General features: G+C 46.2%; 1 protein-coding gene across 1 annotated transcript in view; it reads right to left on the bottom strand.

Annotated features, from left to right (window-relative positions):
* The window catches only part of LOC146811059 (sideroflexin-1), a 291,428-nt gene that overhangs the window by 23,060 nt on the left and 247,361 nt on the right, over positions 1-21,007 (bottom strand). The window contains exon 10 of the mRNA XM_085618095.1: positions 17,575-17,624. Coding sequence (XP_085474221.1) covers positions 17,575-17,624 — 50 coding nt within the window. The remainder of the gene's footprint in view (positions 1-17,574; positions 17,625-21,007) is intronic.

Genomic DNA, 21,007 nt, shown 5'->3' with positions numbered 1-21,007 from the left:
GCTTTCACCTGGTCCAATTTTTTCCACAGCGAAGGTGAAAGCCCTATATCTGAAGGCTGTCGCCCAATATCTTGCCCTGTATACAATTCTGTATAAAAATCAAAGAAGACCTTAAGAATTTCCTGAGGGTTGTAAACCGTATCCCCTGAGGCATTTTTCACGGCAGTAATTCTTTGTCGAACCTCCTTCGTACGTAGCTTCTGAGCTAAACATCGCCCAGTGGCCTCTCCAAACTCATAACAGTCTTTTTTATAAGTTTGATATTTTAAAGCAATTTCTTTACTCCATAACAATTTTTTTTTATCTTCACATTTAGCCAAATTAGTTTGCAAAGCTACAATATTACTACCAGTTGCTATCCCACCTGCCAGATTCTCTTCAGCTATTTTAAGTTTGTTGTATAGCTCCTGCATTGCCAATTTGGCTTGTTTTTGCTTATATAACCCATAGCTCATAACTTCTCCTCTAAAGCCCGCTTTGAATGTATCCCAAACAATCCCCCATTCTGTGGAATATCGATTGATTCGAAAAAAATCTTTTATCCACCCCGTCATATGCTCAAGAAAAGAGTTATCCAGAAGATGTTTTCTATCAAAAGTAAAGCCTCTTGGGGCTACACATGTACCAAGTGCCGAGATATCTAAAACTACCGGTGCATGGTCCGATGTAATCCTTGGATAAACGCATATTTTTTTGTCCTGCAAATAATAGACGGGATACAAAAAAATAGTCAAGCCGTACTAGCTTATTATGTGGATAGGAGTAAAACGTATACCCTGGGTCTTGCGCATGCAAATTGCTTCAAACGTCCATAAGGCCATGATCGGCTATCGGATAGCCTTAAAAACTCTAGGCTTCCTACCTTTATCGTTCTGGCCACAAGACTGAAAATCAGCATGGCTCAAATTGATATTAAAATAGCCACAGAGCAATAACGGAGCCGGCCATTAAGCAAGCTCTCCGTTTAAGTATTCAACAACAGGGGCTCTCATCGAGGTTGGAGCCATAAACAGTGCATAAGGTGACCTTCATTCCCCCCAAGACACATTCCAAAATAGAAAAAGGAACAAAATGAGGAGTAGAGAGGTACCACTCAGCATGAGTGGTGGAGGTGGATACATCCTCCCGGGATTAAGTTTGTAAATATAGTGATCCACCCACAGGTGTATATATACGTCAGGTCCTCCCAAATTAGGTATGTAGCCCACAATTGTGGAAGATACACATTAGTTGTTTAAATACCCCTCACACACCAAAAGGGCCCTTGGTGTCATGCTTCATCATAGGGGTCTTCCCGCCCCTCTACGGGACGGGGCGTGCTGCGACCTATGTTTGCACGGGAGCACTGTTATTGTGAGACAACTATGTGTCGTGTAGGGGTGTGAGAGGAAGGGTCGAGAGTGAGTGGGGGGGTGAATTAAAAGATACCTGTCTCGACGGTCTAAAAAATGTAATATACCTTTGAGCTGGTATCAATAAAAGGTGGGGAAGGAGGTGTGTATGCCTCAATGAACTATACCTCCCATATCTGCCGACATGTTTCGAATCTCCCCAAGCTTCTTCTTCAGGACCTTAAGGAGCCCTTCCTATACTCACAGTGATGTGTTGGATAGTCACAAATGTATGGTGTAAGAAAGATTATATAAGCAGGGGAATTAACTGCATGGAGTTATAAAGCCTCAATCGGTCTGTAGTCATTTCAACTTGAAATTTATAAGATTTTTCACCATGAGCCTCAGGACGGGTGGAGGGAGTGCCTGATAGGCTATAACTCCTGGGACAGTGCCCTGCCTTGTACAACCTCACCGAACACCCAGCGGAGCCGTTCGGGGAGGTTGTACGTTCTGAGGCTCATGGTGAAAAATCCTATAAAATTTCAAGTTGAAATGACTACAGACCGATTGAGGCTTTATAACTCCATGCAGTTAATTTCCCTGCTTATATAATCTTTCTTACACCATACATTTGTGACTATCCAACACATCACTGTGAGTATAGGAAGGGATCCTTAAGGTCCTGAAGAAGAAGCTTGGGGAGCTTCGAAACATGTCGGCAGATATGGGAGGTATAGTTCATTGAGGCATACACAACTCCTTCCCCACCTTTTATTGATACCAGCTCAAAGGTATATTACATTTTTTAGACCGTCGAGCCAGGTATCTTAATTCACCCCCCTCCACTCACTCTCCACCCTTCCTCTCACACCCCTACACGACACATAGTTGTCTCACAATAACAGTGCTCCCGCGCAAACGTAGGTCGCAGCACACCCCGTCCCGTAGAGGGGCGGGAAGACCCCTATGATGAAGCATGACACCAAGGGCCCTTTTGGTGTGTGAGGGGTATTTAAACAACTAATGTGTATCTTCCACCATTGTGGGGCTACATACCTAATTTGGGAGGACCTGGCGTATATATACACCTGTGGGTGGATCACTATGTTTACAAACATTCCAAAATAGCCCAACGTCCCTGAACAGCAACCGATATACGACCCGTTGTTTGCATTGCTGGTCTGGCTAATATCGCAACCCCCCCTGGTCATAGTTGATTACTTTGAGGCTGCTAAGACTACATAGCCCAATTCTGACAGGATCTTCCGGTTCCCCCATGGTATATGTGTCTCCTGTAGACACACTAAATCAGGCTGAATTACATGCAGCTCTGTGGCCACTCTTTGCCTTTTATTATAGTTGTTTAACCCACAAACGTTTAATGTCCAAACTCAAAGACCTAGCTTTGCCATAAATTCCATTTACATACCAACATTTGCTCACATCAAAAAAAGGAGACATTGTCAAAATTCTCAAAAACGTCATCATTGCTGTGGATTATTTTTGTTTTTTTATCCCCACCTCTCTCCTCTCTCTGCCAATCCCATTGTGTTAATTCAGGGAATGCCTCCGTAAATAGTTCGATAATAAACGTGCGTGGGTCCTACCCTTCTGTGCCCTCAGGAATTTGGAGGACTCTCAGATTATTTCGGCGAGATTGATACTCTAAATCGGTGAGTTTCCACTGGGTGTCATCTTTCATGGTTCGCAAGGTCTCAGTCAATGCCTTTTGTGCGGCCAGTAATTCTTCAAGGCAAGAAATACTGGCTTCTGCCTTACTAAACCTTGTGGTGAACTTCTTACAAGTTTTAGCTATGTGGCGTACTGAATTTCGCAATTTACGACAAGAGTTTGGAGCCCTTTGACTCTCGGCTCGTGTCTCCTCTCTATGTGTCATAATAGTTTGATAAATCAGCGTCAGCGAGACCTCCTCTGATGGTTCTGCTGATTTTGCTTTCAGGATGTCCGGGTTATCGCCCGACCTAGTACCAATGTTTGGTTCTGTAGAAAAGGAGTAGTCCTATTGTAAGGTGTTCCCGCCATTGCTATTATCTACCCGTTTAGTTCCCTCTCTTAAATCGGGATTCTTGTGAATTGTCTGACGACTGCCATCCGATGAATCCCCTCCCGTATCCTCTAGAAACGTGCTATTGTGACCGCTTATCCCATCATCATGTAGGGCAGCCTGCATCTGTACACTTGCCTCTAGATCAATAGAAGAATCTGAATGATCCGAGAGTGAGTAAACATTTTCCCCAGAATCTACCTCCTTTATAGGAGATTTCCTATTCTGGAGCTCCATCTCCATACCAGAGCCCGAACCGGATTTTTCCCTATTGTCGGTATTAGTATTGATATTAACAGAGGTGTTAGGGGTTAATCTCATCTCCGACTCGCCATTGTTTAGTGCAGTTCCAGAGGAGAGTGAGTCTAATGGTGGCATCTGGGAGAAGTTCACACATAACATTCCAGTTGGTTGAGCACCCCCACAGAAAAGATACTGGGGTATAAGTAATATCAATATTGCCCGAGCCACTATGGTGAGTGGTAGAGTCCTTCTCTATAATATCCTGCCGCCCCAAATTGTCAAAGACCTCCCCGTCTCCATTTTCCATCAAAGGAGTATCCACCTGGGAAGACTGCACAGATATCTTTTTTTCTTTCCCCACCGCAAACAACAGGGGAATAGTGCGCTTATCGGAACTGTCTTTTGTATTTTTATCGCCGGCGACAATACCTGCGTTTGCTGCAGCCTCCTTTTTGTTTGATTTTCTGTTCGCGCTTGCACCATTCTTGCCTCCAGCTGTGCTTGCTCCTGTGCTGGAGGCATCACCCTGGGGGCGAAGTCTCCCTCTTCCAGCTTTCGGAGGCATCATAAGCTGTTCAGTGCTTTTCCCTGATAGCTTTCCGTAGGATGCGGCTTCCGCAACACGCCTCCCGCTCCACCGCCGGCTCCTCGCTGTGAGACAGTAACCGCCACGAAGCTGCCAAACCTTCGCCACAAATGCTGCTGCCGCGAAACCCTGCATACCAGGAACACTGCTATGGTACACACATCGGGCAGCGGGATACAGTAGGTGCTTTTCCTTCAGTGTATCAAATCTTCATAGAGGTGTGGGAGCCCGGGAGCAACCCGCTCACTTGTCAGAGCTGGAAACCGCCATCTTGCCTCGAACAACCCCGCAAACTGCTATTCCTAATGTACAAAAACGTACAACATTTAAATAGCAATTTCTAGTGGAATCCAATTAGGAATTGCAGCCATCACAGGGATGGTGGCCTGCTGAGGTCAGCAAACTTCCATGTTTATGATTGCTTTTTATACAGCACTATTTTTAAAAAATGTAGAATGTTTTCCATAAAGGAAAACAAGATGAATTTCAAACAAATAAAATGAAGCTTTTAAGTTTCATTTTTTATGAGCATGCAGTAGTCCATGGAACCACTGCTTGCTCTTAAAAACCATTTGTTTCAACAATCACAAAGGCGAAGGGTTCTCCAAAGGACCCCCGTCTAATTTGCGAATGGTTACCGCCTCCTTTGATGTTACAGAAAAATATGAATATTCTGCGACCCTAATTCATAATACTGTGATTCTGTATTTGAAAGGGAGGCCCTAAACAAGCCTCTTCCAAATACCGAATCCCTAACACAAACTGCAATTCGGCAACGTGTTACTAAATCACAATGTGTGCTTTGTACATTTGAAAAAGCCTGTTTGTAGTCACAAACAGCCCGGTTTCCGACCGCAAAACTGCTTTGTACATAAGGCCATTGTTGTATATTGTGAAAGACCACTTTCCATACATTCACAAAGAGCTCTCTCCTTGAGTTGTAATGTAGCTGAACATTTCCATTTCAGATCATGTAAAACCAGAGCCTTCAATGTTTCACATGGACAGAGAGGCCTGAAACTAAGACTTTTGTAGAGTGAGTCTGGGTTTCAGCTTAACCATAAATGACAGTCGCTTAAGGTCTCCTTGCTGAGGTTTTTCTCAGGAGCCTTTGTCCCATGGCCATCTTGCATAAAGCAACCTCTAACAATAGGTTTTCATTTTTAGGTCGAGCTTCGACCTGTTGTATGTCTTCTGTGGGCTTATGGAAACTCACTGATTGTCATTGGTTACTATCTGTGGCATTCAGAAATACTGGCTTCTTATTGGTGCATTTCTGTAAAAGTCCCGCCTTTGTGTGCTCATCTCTATTTCCGGTGATTTCACTCACACTTTAGAGTGCACAACGAAAACGTTTTTCCAAACACTTTTTGGACAGGAAAACTCCCAAAAGGATCGCAAGGAGCAGCAACAAAATCAGTGGAGCTGCCAGAAGAGACCCCGTAGGCCACAACAAACAGCCTACGCTTTGAAGCGCAAACGTCTCGGCTATGAAGCTGTACCGTTTACTTCCGGGTGATTTTGAAAGGACACTGCACTGCTGCATAGTGCGTCTGCGCATGACAAGAAGAACACATGCGCACAGGAACTCTGTTTTTTGTAGGTTGGGGTCTACCGGTTGTTTCTGTTGATTGTGTCCACCGTGGAGAAGGGCAGGGGCACGAACATGATGCCAGGGGAGACACATTTCAATACAGCAGGGCTAGCTACAAAGGGCCCAAACGCCATCTGCCATAAATGCAGTGTCCTGCAGCAGCTATGGCTCTGAAATACAACAGTGGGAGGGACACTACTTCTGTCTAACATGGTTAGGTGAAACAGGGGTGAAGTGTGGCACAGGTGGGCAGCTTTGCCTGTTAACTTATATGCCAGCTGGATGGTTGGGGTAGTCGTCGTGTCTTGAAATTCGGTAACAGCAAACAAATTTGATACGTGAGTTGAGATGTACCACTGTGCCTTTAAAAGCTTCCAGTGAAGTATACATTGACTTTCTCTGCACTTGAAACATCCCCATGTGAATGTCTTCAAGTTGTACACATTGCTGATTGTGTGGCCTTGACTCAAATGGAGAGATTGTTACACCAGAATCTTGCAAAATTTAGTTTGCCTTTTTTTCTCAAGTTTTTTTTAGGTCGAGCCTAGCGTTGCAGTGCATGCGCTGCTTGCTCTGCGATGCATGCTGTAGCAGGGTATGTTTTAGAAGTGGAGCAGAAGCCGCACCCATATTTTTCATTGGCTGGTGGCATTGTCCTTGGTAAACACTGGCTTTCGATTCAATATGAGGCTTCTTAGTCCCTCCTTGTTACCGCCCTGGCTCCTTTTGTGACCGCCCATTAGGACTGGATCTTTTACTCGCAGTGCTACACGATCTCCATAAGTCGGTAAGCACAATTTTATTTTGTTATTTGCAGCGCGGTCCTCTTTCACTTTAGGGACCGCGCTTGTTTATTTAATTAATTTGCCACACGATTTGCCACGCGGTCCGCTTACTTTAGCGGCCGCGCTTGGTTTATTTACTTGTTTCCTGCAGTTTATCTCTTGCGGCGCGCTTGTAACTGGCTGAGCTGCATACCAACTCGAATATAGTAGCCGCTGCCTGGCAGAAAAGTAGAAGTGACGTCTGATTGGTAGTGCTGTAAACTTGGAAGCGAGACTGCCCTTAAGTTGAATACAGGGGATGGCACAATTTGAAATGAAAGATCCCCCGTCTCCCCAGATTTGAATGGAGATGTTTCTGTCCTTAACAAACCATTAGCCCTGGCAGTGCAATCCTTTCCTTTAAATGCACGTTGGCGTACTCGGTAAAACTCCGAGCCCCCATCCAAGTTGAGTTACTATTTTTAAAGTGTGTGACGTTCAAGAACTACCCATTAAGATTCTCCTGAGTGTCTACCGGCTCCTTCGCCGGAGGCCGATTAACCTTAGCTATCCCTGCGATAAAGTTTGTTTCCCACAATATTATTCAGGCTCTGTTATACTGAAGCTGATAGAAGTACCCGTGTATGTCAGACAGATATTGTTCATTCATCCGTAAGTTGGGACCTGCGATTGAGCCAGGTGCCATTCTAAGATAGGCACCAACACCTGTTTCAAGCTAGCCTTTTTGCCTCTTCTTGAGTAAACAGACATTTCCAGATTATACATTGCAAACAGGGGTGCAAGCCATTGGTGAGAAAGCTGGGGGGATGCTCTCAAGCCAGGCCGAGGTGATACAAAGATGGAATCCCGCCATAGCAATAAATGTAAACATCTGTTGGGGCCCCGGAACCACATCACTGTGAACTCCCAGTCGCATGAGTGGGGGGGTAGGGTAAATCTGCAGGCGCGCAACACCCATTGGGCTCAAGGGGCTTCAGCCCCCCCTGCACCCGAGTACTTCACAGGTCTTTTAAAGACCATTTAGTTGTTAATGAGGCTTTGTTGTTTTCTCACCCCTTCTTAGAGCCCCAGCATCTCCGCTCTGTCTAATGCTGGAAGAATCCCCCCCCCCACCCGGAATTTTTATTAGAACTTCCCCCCCCAACGAAATTTGGCTCTAGTAGCACCTCTGGTGCTTAGCATAGCGTACCTCCCAACTTGTATTTTTCTGTCATTGCATCCAGATATATGATACAACAAGTGACATTATACCTGCAACAAGTCAGGACTATTAGCTTGGTCACTGGTTGTTAGTTCTATAAGATAAACTAAGTATCCACTATGGCTAGTATAGAATATTATAAAAGCTTTCACTTAAAGCCCTGGTGACACCACGACAATGTTGCTGCTCCTGAGTTTCAAAAAGAGAAGGGAAATCCGGAGAGAAAATGACTCTCTTTAAGGGATTGCTAAATTCATATTATGTTTGTTTTTTAAATGAAGGAGCTATTAAAGTGACTTTGTATATGTAGAACTAGTGAGAAGATAGTGTGCTGGACTAATGCCATTGCTGCAGTGGTCTGTGCCAGAAGTCTTGGTTTTGTGTCCGACCCGAACTTCGAATTACATCTTTTAGAGGGCGGTAAAATGAGAGTTTCTATTTTCGGGGAAAAATACAGATTACCCTTGCCCTTTACCTCGGTTTCTCTTGCTACAAATCCTTGGTGACTTTGCGTCTCTGAGAAGGGGCTTCAGGTCTCTCTGCAGAGCTAGGCAGCCCCCCCACATGAGGGTGCCCATTCCTCCCAGCCGGGGAACTTGACCGGATCAAGCCAGGCTTTCCCACACCAGCCTCTTCACATAAACATAACAAGCATTTGCGATGCAATAGGTCTCGCACTTACGCAAGTTTCAGCTATCGACATTGCAAATAACAATGCCTTTTATTTTTGTTTTTAAAACATAAATAAAAGGCATTGTCATTTACAATGCCAATAGCTTAAACTCACGTAAATGGGAGACCTATTGCATTGCAAATGCTTGTTTTATAACGGATTGCTTAAAATTAGCTCTTTTTTATTTTGACCTGACTTCGTGCTCGATGGTTATAGTTTGTTGCATTTTAATCACAATTTTATTAAATACTCAAAGACTCCAAATAACGGTAGCGCGAGGAAAATGAAAGCACAAAGGGTGCTATATCTATCCGATTGACAACAAAGGAGTTGCCTAAAACGCCAGAATAGACAGAAAAACCAGTGATGAGCTGACGAGAGAGAGGTTTTTGACTGGTGCAAGTGGTAAATAGTTGGTTTTGAATGAATACTAAGTCATACGTAGATTGCTTGATAAGCAGCAATAAACGAGGGATGTTGTACTTTTTAGGGCTGTATGGAGACTCTCTAGCAGTAAATCAATAGTTTTGATATATCGCTGCTCGTGGAAATATTCAAGCACAATTTTAATATTTTTCTTTGTTGAGAAAACATACTTTTTAAAATCCGTTATGCCTTCGCTATTCATGTTCAATATTCGAGTTTAATGAAAATGTTTACTTGTTTATCCAGCATTACTATTTACTGTATTACTTATATATGCTTAGTTGGTTTATCATGAATATATTTAAGTGCATTAAAAGATTTAAGAAATGAAAGCTGATCCATACTTTTGTCTGTCGCTTGAGTTCTCTGCCTGACGGAATTAACAGCTTAAATGTGGGGGCGAGCGCCGCCGGCTGACCTAATTATCCGTCAGTTTCCAGCTGATCCAGGGGCCATCCATCCCTGAAACTGACCCGCGGCACCCTGCAGTCACCAGTCACAGTGGCGGAACACCGTTAATCCCGCAGCTGGGGTGCCTGTGGTGCGTGAACAGCTAAGGCGCACCGGGACCTGTGCGCGCGGCTCGTGCCCACTTCCCTAATGATCTGCCGTAGGCCCCGCAACGCCGATGACTCGCTTGTGCCACAAACAAGTGCCAGACCCTACCTGACTCCCTCCGGAGGTCACATCCAGCGATCCGGCCGCCCGGCTGGGGCACAGTGCACCGGGACATCGGTGAGGCCTGTCTCGCTGTGGATGGCGTCGCGGGTTGAGGCCTGCCGACTCCAGGTGAGAGAGAGTGTAGCGGTTGTGGACGGCGGCCTGGAGTTCACGGGGGCCTGCCTGAAGCCATGCACGGAGGACCGAGCCTCTGAGACCCCGCGTGGGGCCGCCCCGCTGGCGAACACCTGAACACCCGGCCGTCTCACCAGATTTCCCTACAGTGCCGCGCGGAGCAGATCCTGTGGCCAAGAGAGATGGAAGGAACGAGACACTGAAGCACGCCGCAGCTCAGTTCTCAGCAGCGGCTGCGCAGCTAATGTGGCGAGCCCAAGCCAACGGCACATGACTTAAATCGCCAGGAGATTGGGCAGACAACACACAGCCCCCAGGGAGTCAAACAACTTTATATCCCAGTTAAACAACACCAAGCACCACACAAACGGTAGAAAGCGCATGGGCCCTCTTCCAATGCCGGATGCGACCTGCGCTCATTTCCCCCAACACCCACTACCGGATGCCAACACTGCACATCACAGACCTCTTGCAGTCTACGCCGCCCACGGGGCGCACCGACTGCGCATACAAATCTACACAGACACATTGGATAAAAGGCCAGACGGGCGTGCACTCGGGGCTAGAAAGCAGGGCAGCTGAAATCACGAAATCTGACATCAAGGCGGCGCCTGGGAGGCTGAATATGCTCCAACGGACTTTAACAGGCAGCCTGCGGAATAAAGAAGTGTTGGAGGGATATAGAGGCACCCTCGAGAAGATGACGCACCAGACGACCAAGAGCAGGATCTGCGAACCATAATGCTGTACATTCAATCCAGTCTGAGGAACATTGATGCTAAATCAGACGTGCTCACCACCCGCATGGACAGGGTTAAAAACAAATTGGACGAGCATGACACCTGACTCGATCACGTTGAAACCAGAGTCTCTGAAACCAAAGACAACCAAACGGCCACGGCGGAACGCCTGCTGCAAACGGACACAGTGCTAGAGCTCATAAAACAAAAAAACTAAGACCTTGAAGCCTGCTCAAGAAGCAACAATCTCCGCATAACGGGCATCCCAGAGTCCACAGCTATCTCCAGAATGGAGGACTTCGTCAAGACTATGCTGAGAAACCTCTTTGGCTCAGACCTGTCACCGGTCTTAATCATCGAGCGGGCCCACAGATCGCTGGGGCCACGCCCTCCACTGGGAGCACCTCAGAGGCCCATTGTGGCTCGTACTCTAAATTATAAAGACCGCAATACCATTCTTCGACAAGCCAGGGAGCGGGGCTGCACTCAATACAAAGGTGATGTTGTGTCTTTCTCCCCGGACTTCACCCTGGCGGTCCAAGCTGCTTGACGCTAATTTCTGCCAGTGAAACAGCTTCTGCTAAAAAAACAACATCAAATACGCCATGCTTTAGCCAGCCAAACTCAAAGTCACCCTCAATAGCAAGACAACTAATTTCACAGATTCGAAACTGGCCCTCAAGTTCGCCAAGTAGCAAACTCACAAAGAACGCTCTCCTGAAACTCATGCTAGTTCCTCCACGGCCGACACAAGGCTGAGTGATAACGACTAACTGTCACCAGCACGGACTCCAGAGACGAGCGCAGGGAAACCCAAAGCGGTCAGCCGCCGCCTGAGCCAACACTACTGGGCTCTTTGGAAGCTGATGCCCTAGCTCAGTGAACTGCGCTTAAGACGGGGCTGAGGCAGGGTGGGGAAGGGTGGTCTTTCTTCAATATCCTTATGCTCAGCCACCCGGCCTTAAGGCGGGTAGACCCCGCGGTGTCTCCACTTCCCCCTGAGATAACTCCCAGAAGTTGTGTTTATGGGAGGGATTATCTCAACCTAATTGGGGGGGTTGGAGTGGGAGGGAGAGGTCCGGGGAGGGGGGCATTGTTTAGAGATTGTTTTCTAAAGTTTTTTGTTTAAATAACAATTGTTGGCACATCAACATCTTTCCCTATCACCATACCTGAAACCCCCAATATCACACTGACACGGGCCAAACACGAACACATCACCAGAAATTCCTTAACTGCATTTGGCTAGGAAAGATACAGTCAAATTAATATCTTGCAATATACAGGGACTTAACGATGCCAGGAAAGTCTGTCTTGTACATACATGCATATCTAAACAGTCACGCCATAGACATTTGCCTCCTTCAAGAAACCCACCTTTCCAATAATACACTACCTTCCCTCCTCACTCGCAGATGGGGGCACACATACGCTTCCTCTTACTCTACGAAAGGGGGTATGTTTTTTAATACGTCAAGATTTGGCCTGGACTACAGATCACTGCATATGTTACACTGAGGGGTGCTACCTCATCCTCGCAGACAAACTGCATAATCATTCTGTCACTCTCTCCACCGAGCATGGCCCAAACACTGACGACCCAACCTTTTTTGCTACTGTCTGGCAACCAATCGCAAGCATCACCCCGCAAACAGTGCTCTGGTGTGGAGACTTTAACGTCCCATTGACGGATGACATGGATCGTGCAGGGGGCGCCAGACGACCCCACCCACAAGCGGCATCCACACTTGCAGCAATTATCACAGATAACCTCCTCTTAGATACATGGCAAGAAACGCATCCCAACACACGTGAGGGCACCTGTTTCTCCCTACAACACAAAGCGTGGTCAAGAATCGACTATTGGCTAACGTCCAAAACCATGCTCCCCTGGAATCCCCAGGTTTGTCACCTCCCCCACACCCTTTCAGATCACGCACTGGTCCTGCTGACCCTTTATCCCCCCCACGCACCAACACACGCATTCTCCTGGCGACTACCCCCCAAACGCGCTCAGAGACCAAGTCTTTCGAGAAGAGATACGCGCTGCCATTGAAGAATACTTTGCACACAACACTGGGTCAGTAGGATCCCCGCCACTCTTTGGGATGCCTTGAAGGTGATTATTCGAGAGGAGTGCATAGCCAAGCAACACGGGGTGCTCAAAGCCATCCGAGGTGTGCTCTCAACTCTCAAGTATGAAATTGCTGCACTTTAGTCACAATTTCATCAATCTAATGATCCCAAGACACTAGTCGAAATCCGTATTAAATTAACAGCATACCAGGAAGAAGCAGCTAGGGAGGTCACATTCCTGGGTAGAGAGACACAGGCATGCAGATATGGTGAGGGGGACCACCCGGGCAAGACACTAGCCAGGCTGCTCCAGATGCCTCGGGCATCTTCTTACATTACAGGTTTGATAGATTGAGAAGGCCAGCGCTGCTCCTACACCCCCGACATTATGCGCGTCATGGTGGAATTCTTCACCCAGTTATATTCTACTTCCCGAGAGGTTCTGCCCTCGGAGCTGCAGTCATACTTTGACGCCACCGAACTAGTATGGCTCTCCAACTTCCACCGAGACTTTCTGGACTCTCCCATCACCACTGATGAGGTGCAACAGGCCATCGCTGGCCTCTCTTCAGACAAGGCCCCTGGCCTGGATGGCCTATCTGCATCCTTCTACAAATAATACTGAGACCTATTAATCCCTCGGCTGATGGAGGTATACCAGGATGCGTCAGAGGTGGGCTCGCTGCCACCCTCAATGCAAGAAGCTGTAAACTTCATGCTTCTCAAACCTGATAAGCCTGCTGATCAGTGTGATTCCAACAGGCCCCTATCACTTATTAACACTGATAACAAACTTTTTGCTAGGGTGCTAGCGAATAGGCTACAATTGCTGCTACCAGAAATGATCAGGCCAGATCAATCCGGATTTAAACCGGGCCGCTCCACAGCGCACAACCTCCAGAACATGTTCGCAGTAATGCACTATCTACACCCCCATACGACAGCGTTGGCAGCTCTGCTTTTGATACATTGGAATGGAGCTTCCTGTTCCCTCTGCTGGGCAGAATAGGTCTTGGTCCCATCTTCCTTGCACAAATGAGTCTCTTATATACACTGGCCACTGTCCGAATACGGTTGAATGGGCAAATAACAGAGCCTTTCCGGGTCAGCAGGGGCACACGACAAGGCTGCCCCCCTCACCATTACTCTTCGCCATTGCAATGGAACCCCTTGGTGCACACATGACAACACCATGCAAATCGGGGGTGGGATTCACAACACATAGTCTAACTATGTCTCTGTACGCAGACAATGTCACACTCTATGTGATTCATACAGAACAGAACCTCTCCCTTCTAATTTGTGAGCTCATCCGCTTCGGTGAACTATCTGGTGTCCAGATTAACTGGAATAAATCAATACTTTTCTCACTGACAGAAGCTACAGTTCCGTTTCCCACAGAGTAACCCCTCCAGTGGGCAACGGGACCAGTCAAGTACTTGGGAATACACATCAGCAGAGATCTGCTCGAGCTGTGGCAGGCCAATTTTGGCAAAGCGGATTGGTTCGAGGAGTGCATCCCCATGTGGTCGAAACTCCCTCTATCTCTGGCAGGCCGAATTGCCATTGCAAAGATGGGGATTATGCCCAAATTTCTCTATTTATTCATAAATATTCCCACTCCACTCACACAAGCCTTTTTCAAAAGACTTAGATCGAACCTCATCGTGCTGGTGTGGGCCGAGGAAACAACCCTGGGGGGGTTGGGTGCACCGAACCTACAGCTATACGCGCTCTGTGCCAAGGCGCACTTCCTAAATTATTGGACACATCCCACGCCATTTCAACCACACATCGCAGTGGAAATTGACGCAGTCGCACCCTGGCCTCTGTCCATAGCCCTCAGCCCTCATCGCCCCATACAAAAGGCCAGTTTCTGAAATAGATACCTCACAATGTCTGGGGTGGGCGTGGATTGGGCTGGCGCGATGCGCGGGCATTTCTCTCCTATACGCCCCTTCAGTCCCGATAGAGAAACATCCCCCATTACCTCCCCTACAAGATGGTGGTGCCTGCCCCCGAGGAGCCAGGCTCAACATGCACAGCTTTGCTGACCTCTTTCCGGGTAATCTTTTTTGCGGCCCGCCGATGGCACCCAGCACACCACAGGACTTTTTTTTGTATTACCAACTACGAGAAACGTGCCGCAAGCTCTTACCAAAATTTCCAGCACCACCTGCGACCCTCTCCGCACTAGATTACATTAACACTGCCACTTCACTGCGGAAACTCATCACGTCACTGTACCATAACATGCAAAGCTCCACGCCTGCAGCACAAACACCAGCCCGGGCAGCCTTTTCCACTCACAGATGCGCAATGGTCGTTCTGCTGCAGCCATCTTGAGCTACTATCCCCGAACTACAGGCTGCGTCTCATTCATTTTAACTTTTTACATCGCACCTATCGCACCCCAGTGTTGTTACATAAAATGGGCTTATCACCAGACTCTCAATGCACTAGATGCCATGCTGAAACAGCAGATTTTATTCATCTCGCATTGCACTGCCCAGCGGTTGCGGCATATTGGGTAGAAATCTACCGGGCAATAGGGGGAAATCATACAACTACAGATGTCACCCTCCCCTCTAGTTGGTCTACTTTGACATGTGGCAGAGCTACCCAAGACCTCTCGCAAACTCGCTGCGCTGCTACTATTTCTTGCCAAACGCAGGATTGCAATGTGCTGAGGTTGCACCCTGGCACCCAGTCTGAAAGACTGGATAAAAGACATGGTTTATTGTCATGTACAGTTATCAAGTTACTGGGAATTAATGTCTCCAAGATCCTGACCCCGGGATATTTGGGATCCCTTTCTTAGTTATATGCGCCAACAGGACACGACCCCCAATTCACAAAACACCCCCTAGTCATGTGTTCCCGAATGTATTCTCCATGTCATTGAACTCTTGATATATGTTGTTGTATACGCACGCGATGTCAGATGCGAAATCTCATTGCTATGTACACACTAAACAGTAATGTATGTAACCGCCAACGCTATAAATAAAGTGCTAAAAAAAAATGTGCTTAAATGTGGATGACACTTGGTAACTAATTATAGTAGACAAGTCACTAAGTACTACAAGCTAGGCATACAACATTTGGCACTAAGAACAAAACCCAGTGTGTGGATTGCATAAAAAATGCTGTAAACTATAGTTGTTAATGTATAATGTGTGTGTGATGTAAAGCGTTCTTTGTGTAGCTTGAAGGATCATATAGGCTGTTTCTTAATCTGTGAATTCTTGAAACATAACGCCCCATGTTTCTTTTGGGTTCAACAATTTTCTTGGTAAAATATGGGTGTTACAAGCCTATAGATGTATTGGCATCATTTTGTCAGTGTGTATAATGAACGTGTAAATGCACAGGGCCACCAGCAATAGGTCTCACATTTACAAGACTTTGAGCAATTGGCATTGTAAGTGACAATGCCATTTATGTATGTGTTAATTATCAAAACAGATAAATAAAAAGCATTGCCATTTACAATGCCAGTAGCTTAAACTCTCGCAAATGCGAGACCTATTGCATTGCAAATGCTTGTTGATTTTATTTGAGCTATTTAACTTTCACTGCTTACTCTTTCACACTTTTGCCCGGGTCCGTTACCGATCAGCAGGATTAAGATCGGGTATAAACTAAATAATTTGAATAAATTAGATGTATTTGTTGACTGTAATCCATACTCTAATCAAAACTTACCAATTCCATGTCATTTTCTACACATATGTATACTTCCTAAATTCTTATCCCAAAATCGCACTCATACGCACACACACTGGCAACACACGTTTTTGTTTACTTTTTGCAGATTTATATAGCGCAAACATGGACTAGAGACATTATAGTGCACATGATTACATCACACTTTTTTTTCGGCATGGAAAGATTAGGTAGGTATGTGTGTATGCATATGGTATATCTATAGCGCAAACCTAGTCAAAAGTTTGCAACGCTCTGTACATGGTCAAAGACAGGCTTAAAGTCAGTGAGTAAGAGGAGAGGAAGCTGAGTTGTGCACGGTGAATGCACAGTGATGAAGTATACTGTCAAGACATAAATCGTCAACTCTTTCCGAAAGTGGAGCAGTGTTGGGGTAGTCTTGATGGATACTGGTATGTGCTTTCAGATCCTGGATGCATAGAAGGATATGGCCTGTTTCCTTTTTACACTTCCTAATCTGCAGTTGATTGTGCTCTTGTTGCAGGTGTGCAGAGAACCGCCAGAGTTGGTGAGATTTTCTATAAGATAAGCATGGTTGCTGGTCCTGAAAGCTTTGTAAATGATGATGTTTATTTTGAAGATGGTGCGTGTTGGCAAGCGGAGCTAATGGAGATTTATCTGAATGAGGGTGATGTGATTTCTTCAGGCCTTGGATGAGATTTGCTGCGGTCTATAGGACATGCAGATTAAGCGATTTGCCCAGAATCACACATTGTTGAAACAAGGCTGGGACTCAAACTTGGTCCCAATTCCAAATTTGTTGGCTCTGGCCACTAGGCCACAACTCCACCAGTGCTCGCTCACTCACTCTCCCTAGCACGCACCTTCTGCTTTGTTAGATTTCGTTTGCAAAGACATGTATAGTGTTGCAATGCTATTTACTATAGCCTTGCAATGTACCAGTACAGACTCTCCTGCAGGGTTGAGCTCTGCATTTTGTGTTCAAAACAACAAAGGTAAGATCCTCTCATCCCTAGCCCCCAGAACGTGTGCCATGCCAATAAATCTGGCTTTATTGGGATATGGAATGTTCACTAAGTATGCTAACGTTTTAGCACAAGAAAGCCTATACTAATGGCTTTGACAATGCCTATTTGAAAGTTACAAACTAGACAAATGCAATAAAATATGGACAACTCTTCGCTTATGCAACCATATAGTTAAATGAGACAACAACTGCTTATATCCCACTACCATAAAGTAAGTTTAACATGATGAGTGGAAAGGATTAAGAACGCTAGGATGCAGATATGTTCTTACTGCAAGAAATATAAATACATCATTTACATAATATACAGATTATAAAATAAGTACATGTTACACTCACCAGAATCCAACTATTCCAACTTGAATTGGAGCACTCATCCAGGGGAATCGCTATAAAATAAAATAAAATAAATACTTTTAATGTCTGGGATTTATTGCGTCAGCCTGACCTTCTGCGGGTTCAGACATTTAGTAGATTTTAATACATGGAAACTATAACATCAGATAATTCCGAATTACAGGACAATAATATATAAAGCACTAGTTGGAGTCTGACACAGGCAAGCAACTAATATTCAAAACTAGAGTTTTGGTCAATTAAAGAACGAACAAGAGACTGTGTAGGAGGCTCACTTCTGTACTCATAACGTTGGGTCCTACAAGCCTTTTTTTTTTAGCTCGAAGCCTACCAAACAGCACAGCTGTCTGGTTTGCTAAAGACATCTTGGGGACATTGTGAAAGCTGACCTAGGAATGCATTTCAGCAGTTGCTTACCATTGGCTTTGAGGATTGTAACTCCGATTTTCTGGCTTTCTATTTGCTGGCTTTATTTGCTTTAGGCTCGCCAGTTAAGTGTGTCCCTCCCATTGCCCACACCTTGTTTACTGTATTCTTCCATGAACTCTCTTTCTGTAAACAGGCCTTTAAATCTTGTTCTTATCTTGTCACATTTGCTGGGCATTCAAAGTCAAAGGTCAAATGTCAAGCTCTCTCTATCGAGGGAGCTTGTTGTTGACTTTCCTTTATCCGACTTCAAAGGGAAAGAATTTATGTGACAATCCTACCGAGTACCCATGTAAGAGCAGTGGGAGTTAGATTTTCCTTTTAGCACACAAAAATTTTAAAAAATGGACTGCGCTGATGTTTCAGAATATATCAGAATTAGTACACATTTTTTTAAAAATTCTGATTTGTGGTGGGAACAAATATTTCAATTTGATCAAAACAAATCAATACACTAGGCGATGACATTTGCACACATCATCGTTTGTGCACAGAAAAACCATTTCCTGGTGCAAATGTAATGCTCATTTCAACTGAAAATGTATTGTCTGTAATGGCAGTGTGCTACTACACCATGCATACTCCCCTTTACGCCACTCCACTCTATGCCCTTCCACTCTCTGCCACACCACGCCACCCAACTCCACTCCACTAGAACATACCACTTCACTCTACGTCCTTCTGCTCTAAGACACTCTACAACACATAACTCTAAGCAACTCTGATCTACGCCTCTCACTCCCCGACACAACACAACACAATACCACACTCCACTCAAAGCCCCTCCACACCACTTACCCAACTCCACTCAAGACCTCTCCACTGCAATGTAACCCAACCTACCCCACCCCACCCCACTCAACTGTACTACAATCTACCCCATCTACTCCACACTAATCTACCCCACTCCACTTCACCCAATGTATTCCACTCCACTCTACCCCACTCCACTTCAATCTTCCTCAATCCACTCCACTACAATCAACCTACCCCACTTAATCAATCAATAAACTCGGAATTGTAGAGCGCGGTTAATCACCAGCGAGGGCATCCAGGCGCTAAGTTGTTGCTGGGATCAGTCGAAGAGCCAGGTCTCGAGTCCAGTTCTGAATTCTGGTAGAGAGAATGATGTACAGAGGTGAAGAGGAAGGTTGTTCCAGGACTTGGCAGCAAGGTAGGAGAAGAATCACCCTCCACTGTAGCTTCTGCGGATGCAGGGAGTGTGTGTAAGGGTGAAGGAGAAGGAGCGCAGGTGAATGGAAGGTTGGTGGAAGTTCAGTCGATGGTTGATGAATGTTGGTCCTTGGTCGCGAAGGGCCTTGTAGGCATATGTCAGCATCTTGAATTAGCATCTTTTCTGGATGGGAAGTCAGTGGAGGGTCTTGAGGTGGGGGGTTATGTGGCTCCGTTTGGGGAGGTCGAGGATGAGTCTAGCAGCTGAGTTCGGTATCATTTGGAGCCTCTTTAGGAGTTGGTTCGGGATTCCCGTGTTGAGTACGTTGCCGTAGTCCAGTCAGCTGGTGACTAGGGCTTAAGTGACGGTTTTCCAGGTGCTGATGGAAGCCATCGGAAGATCTTTTGGTGCATGCGGAGGGTATGGAGGAGACTGCGTTGATCTGGCGTTTCATGGTGAGCTTGCTGTCCAGGATGATGCCAAGGTTTTTTTTTTTTTTTTAATATTTGTATTTGCATTTTTTTCCTTTTTATCACAAACAGGAGCAACCAACCAGACAGGTCATCACTGGTCATCACACCCACTTTGCTTGTCTCCCACTGCCCCCCCTATGAGGAGCCAGTTCAATAATTGCTCCGCTTATTACACCATCGTCCTTAATGGTCATATCCGCCCATGCTCCTGTGCTATCCATGCCCTCCGTGGACCGTGCAGGAACCCCCTCCCATCCACCCTTCTAGGGACCTCCCTCCAGGCCATGGTATTTCCTCCACCTAGACCACACCCTGCTAAATTTCTTGGGACATCCCCATGCCATGTATGTAACCCTTTCTGCTGCCATGTAAAGGTCGAGACCCCTCCTCAATTCCTCCAGTCGGGGTGGCGCGGGCGCTCCCCAATATTTTGCCACATCCCTTTTAGCTACTACTAGGGCTAGAACCAAGAAGGTCAGCAGTGGGCGAGTGAGATCTACATCGTTGGTCATGCCCAGTAATACCAGTTTGGGATCTTCCTGCAATGGAACCTCTAGCACTTTACCGAGCTCCCCCAGGATCCCTCGCCAATATGTCTGAATCTGTGGGCACTTCCAAAGTATGTGGTAGAAGTCCCCCCCTTCCCTTCCGCATCTCAGACAGGTCGTGTCCCCTATCTTCCCCATTTTGTACAATCGTAGTCTGTCAAAGTAGGTCCTATGCAGGATATTAAATTGTATCAGCCGCAGCCGAGACTTAATCGCCACCTCTCGTGGATGCATGAGAACTGTGCTCCAATCCACTTCGTCCATCTCACCCACTTCTTTCTCCCAGGTATCTCGAAGCGCCCCCAGAGTGTCGGGCATGTTGTTCATGAGGGTCCGATATGTGAGGGACACCGCTAGGATGATGCCAAGGTTGAGGGCAAAGGCTCTCGGTGTGGGTCCGAGTTTGGAGGGCCACCAAGTGTTGTTCCATAGTGAGGTGTTGTTCCCAGAAATCAGCACTTCCGTCTTGTTCATTTTGAGCTTCAGGCAGTCGGTCTTTATTCGTTTGCTACACTCGTCATGCTGTTATGGAAGTTGGTCATGGTGGTGGAGGGTTCTTAGGGGAGTGAGAGAATGAGCTGGGTGTTGTCTGCGTAGGGTATGTTGAGGCGATGTTGACTATGGGGGCATCATGTAGCTGTTGAGTAGAGCGGAACCAATCTAAAACTTACTCTACTCTACCCCACCCCACTCCACTCCCATCTAACCCAATCAACCCCAACCCACTCCAATCAACTCCACTGCACCCCATTCTACCACACTTAACTCAAATCTACCCCGCTCTGCTCCAATTT

This window comes from Triturus cristatus, chromosome 7 (genome assembly GCF_964204655.1).
Source record: "Triturus cristatus chromosome 7, aTriCri1.1, whole genome shotgun sequence".
NCBI classification, from domain to species: domain Eukaryota; kingdom Metazoa; phylum Chordata; class Amphibia; order Caudata; family Salamandridae; genus Triturus; species Triturus cristatus.
This window is presented reverse-complemented; position numbering and strand designations above follow the sequence as displayed.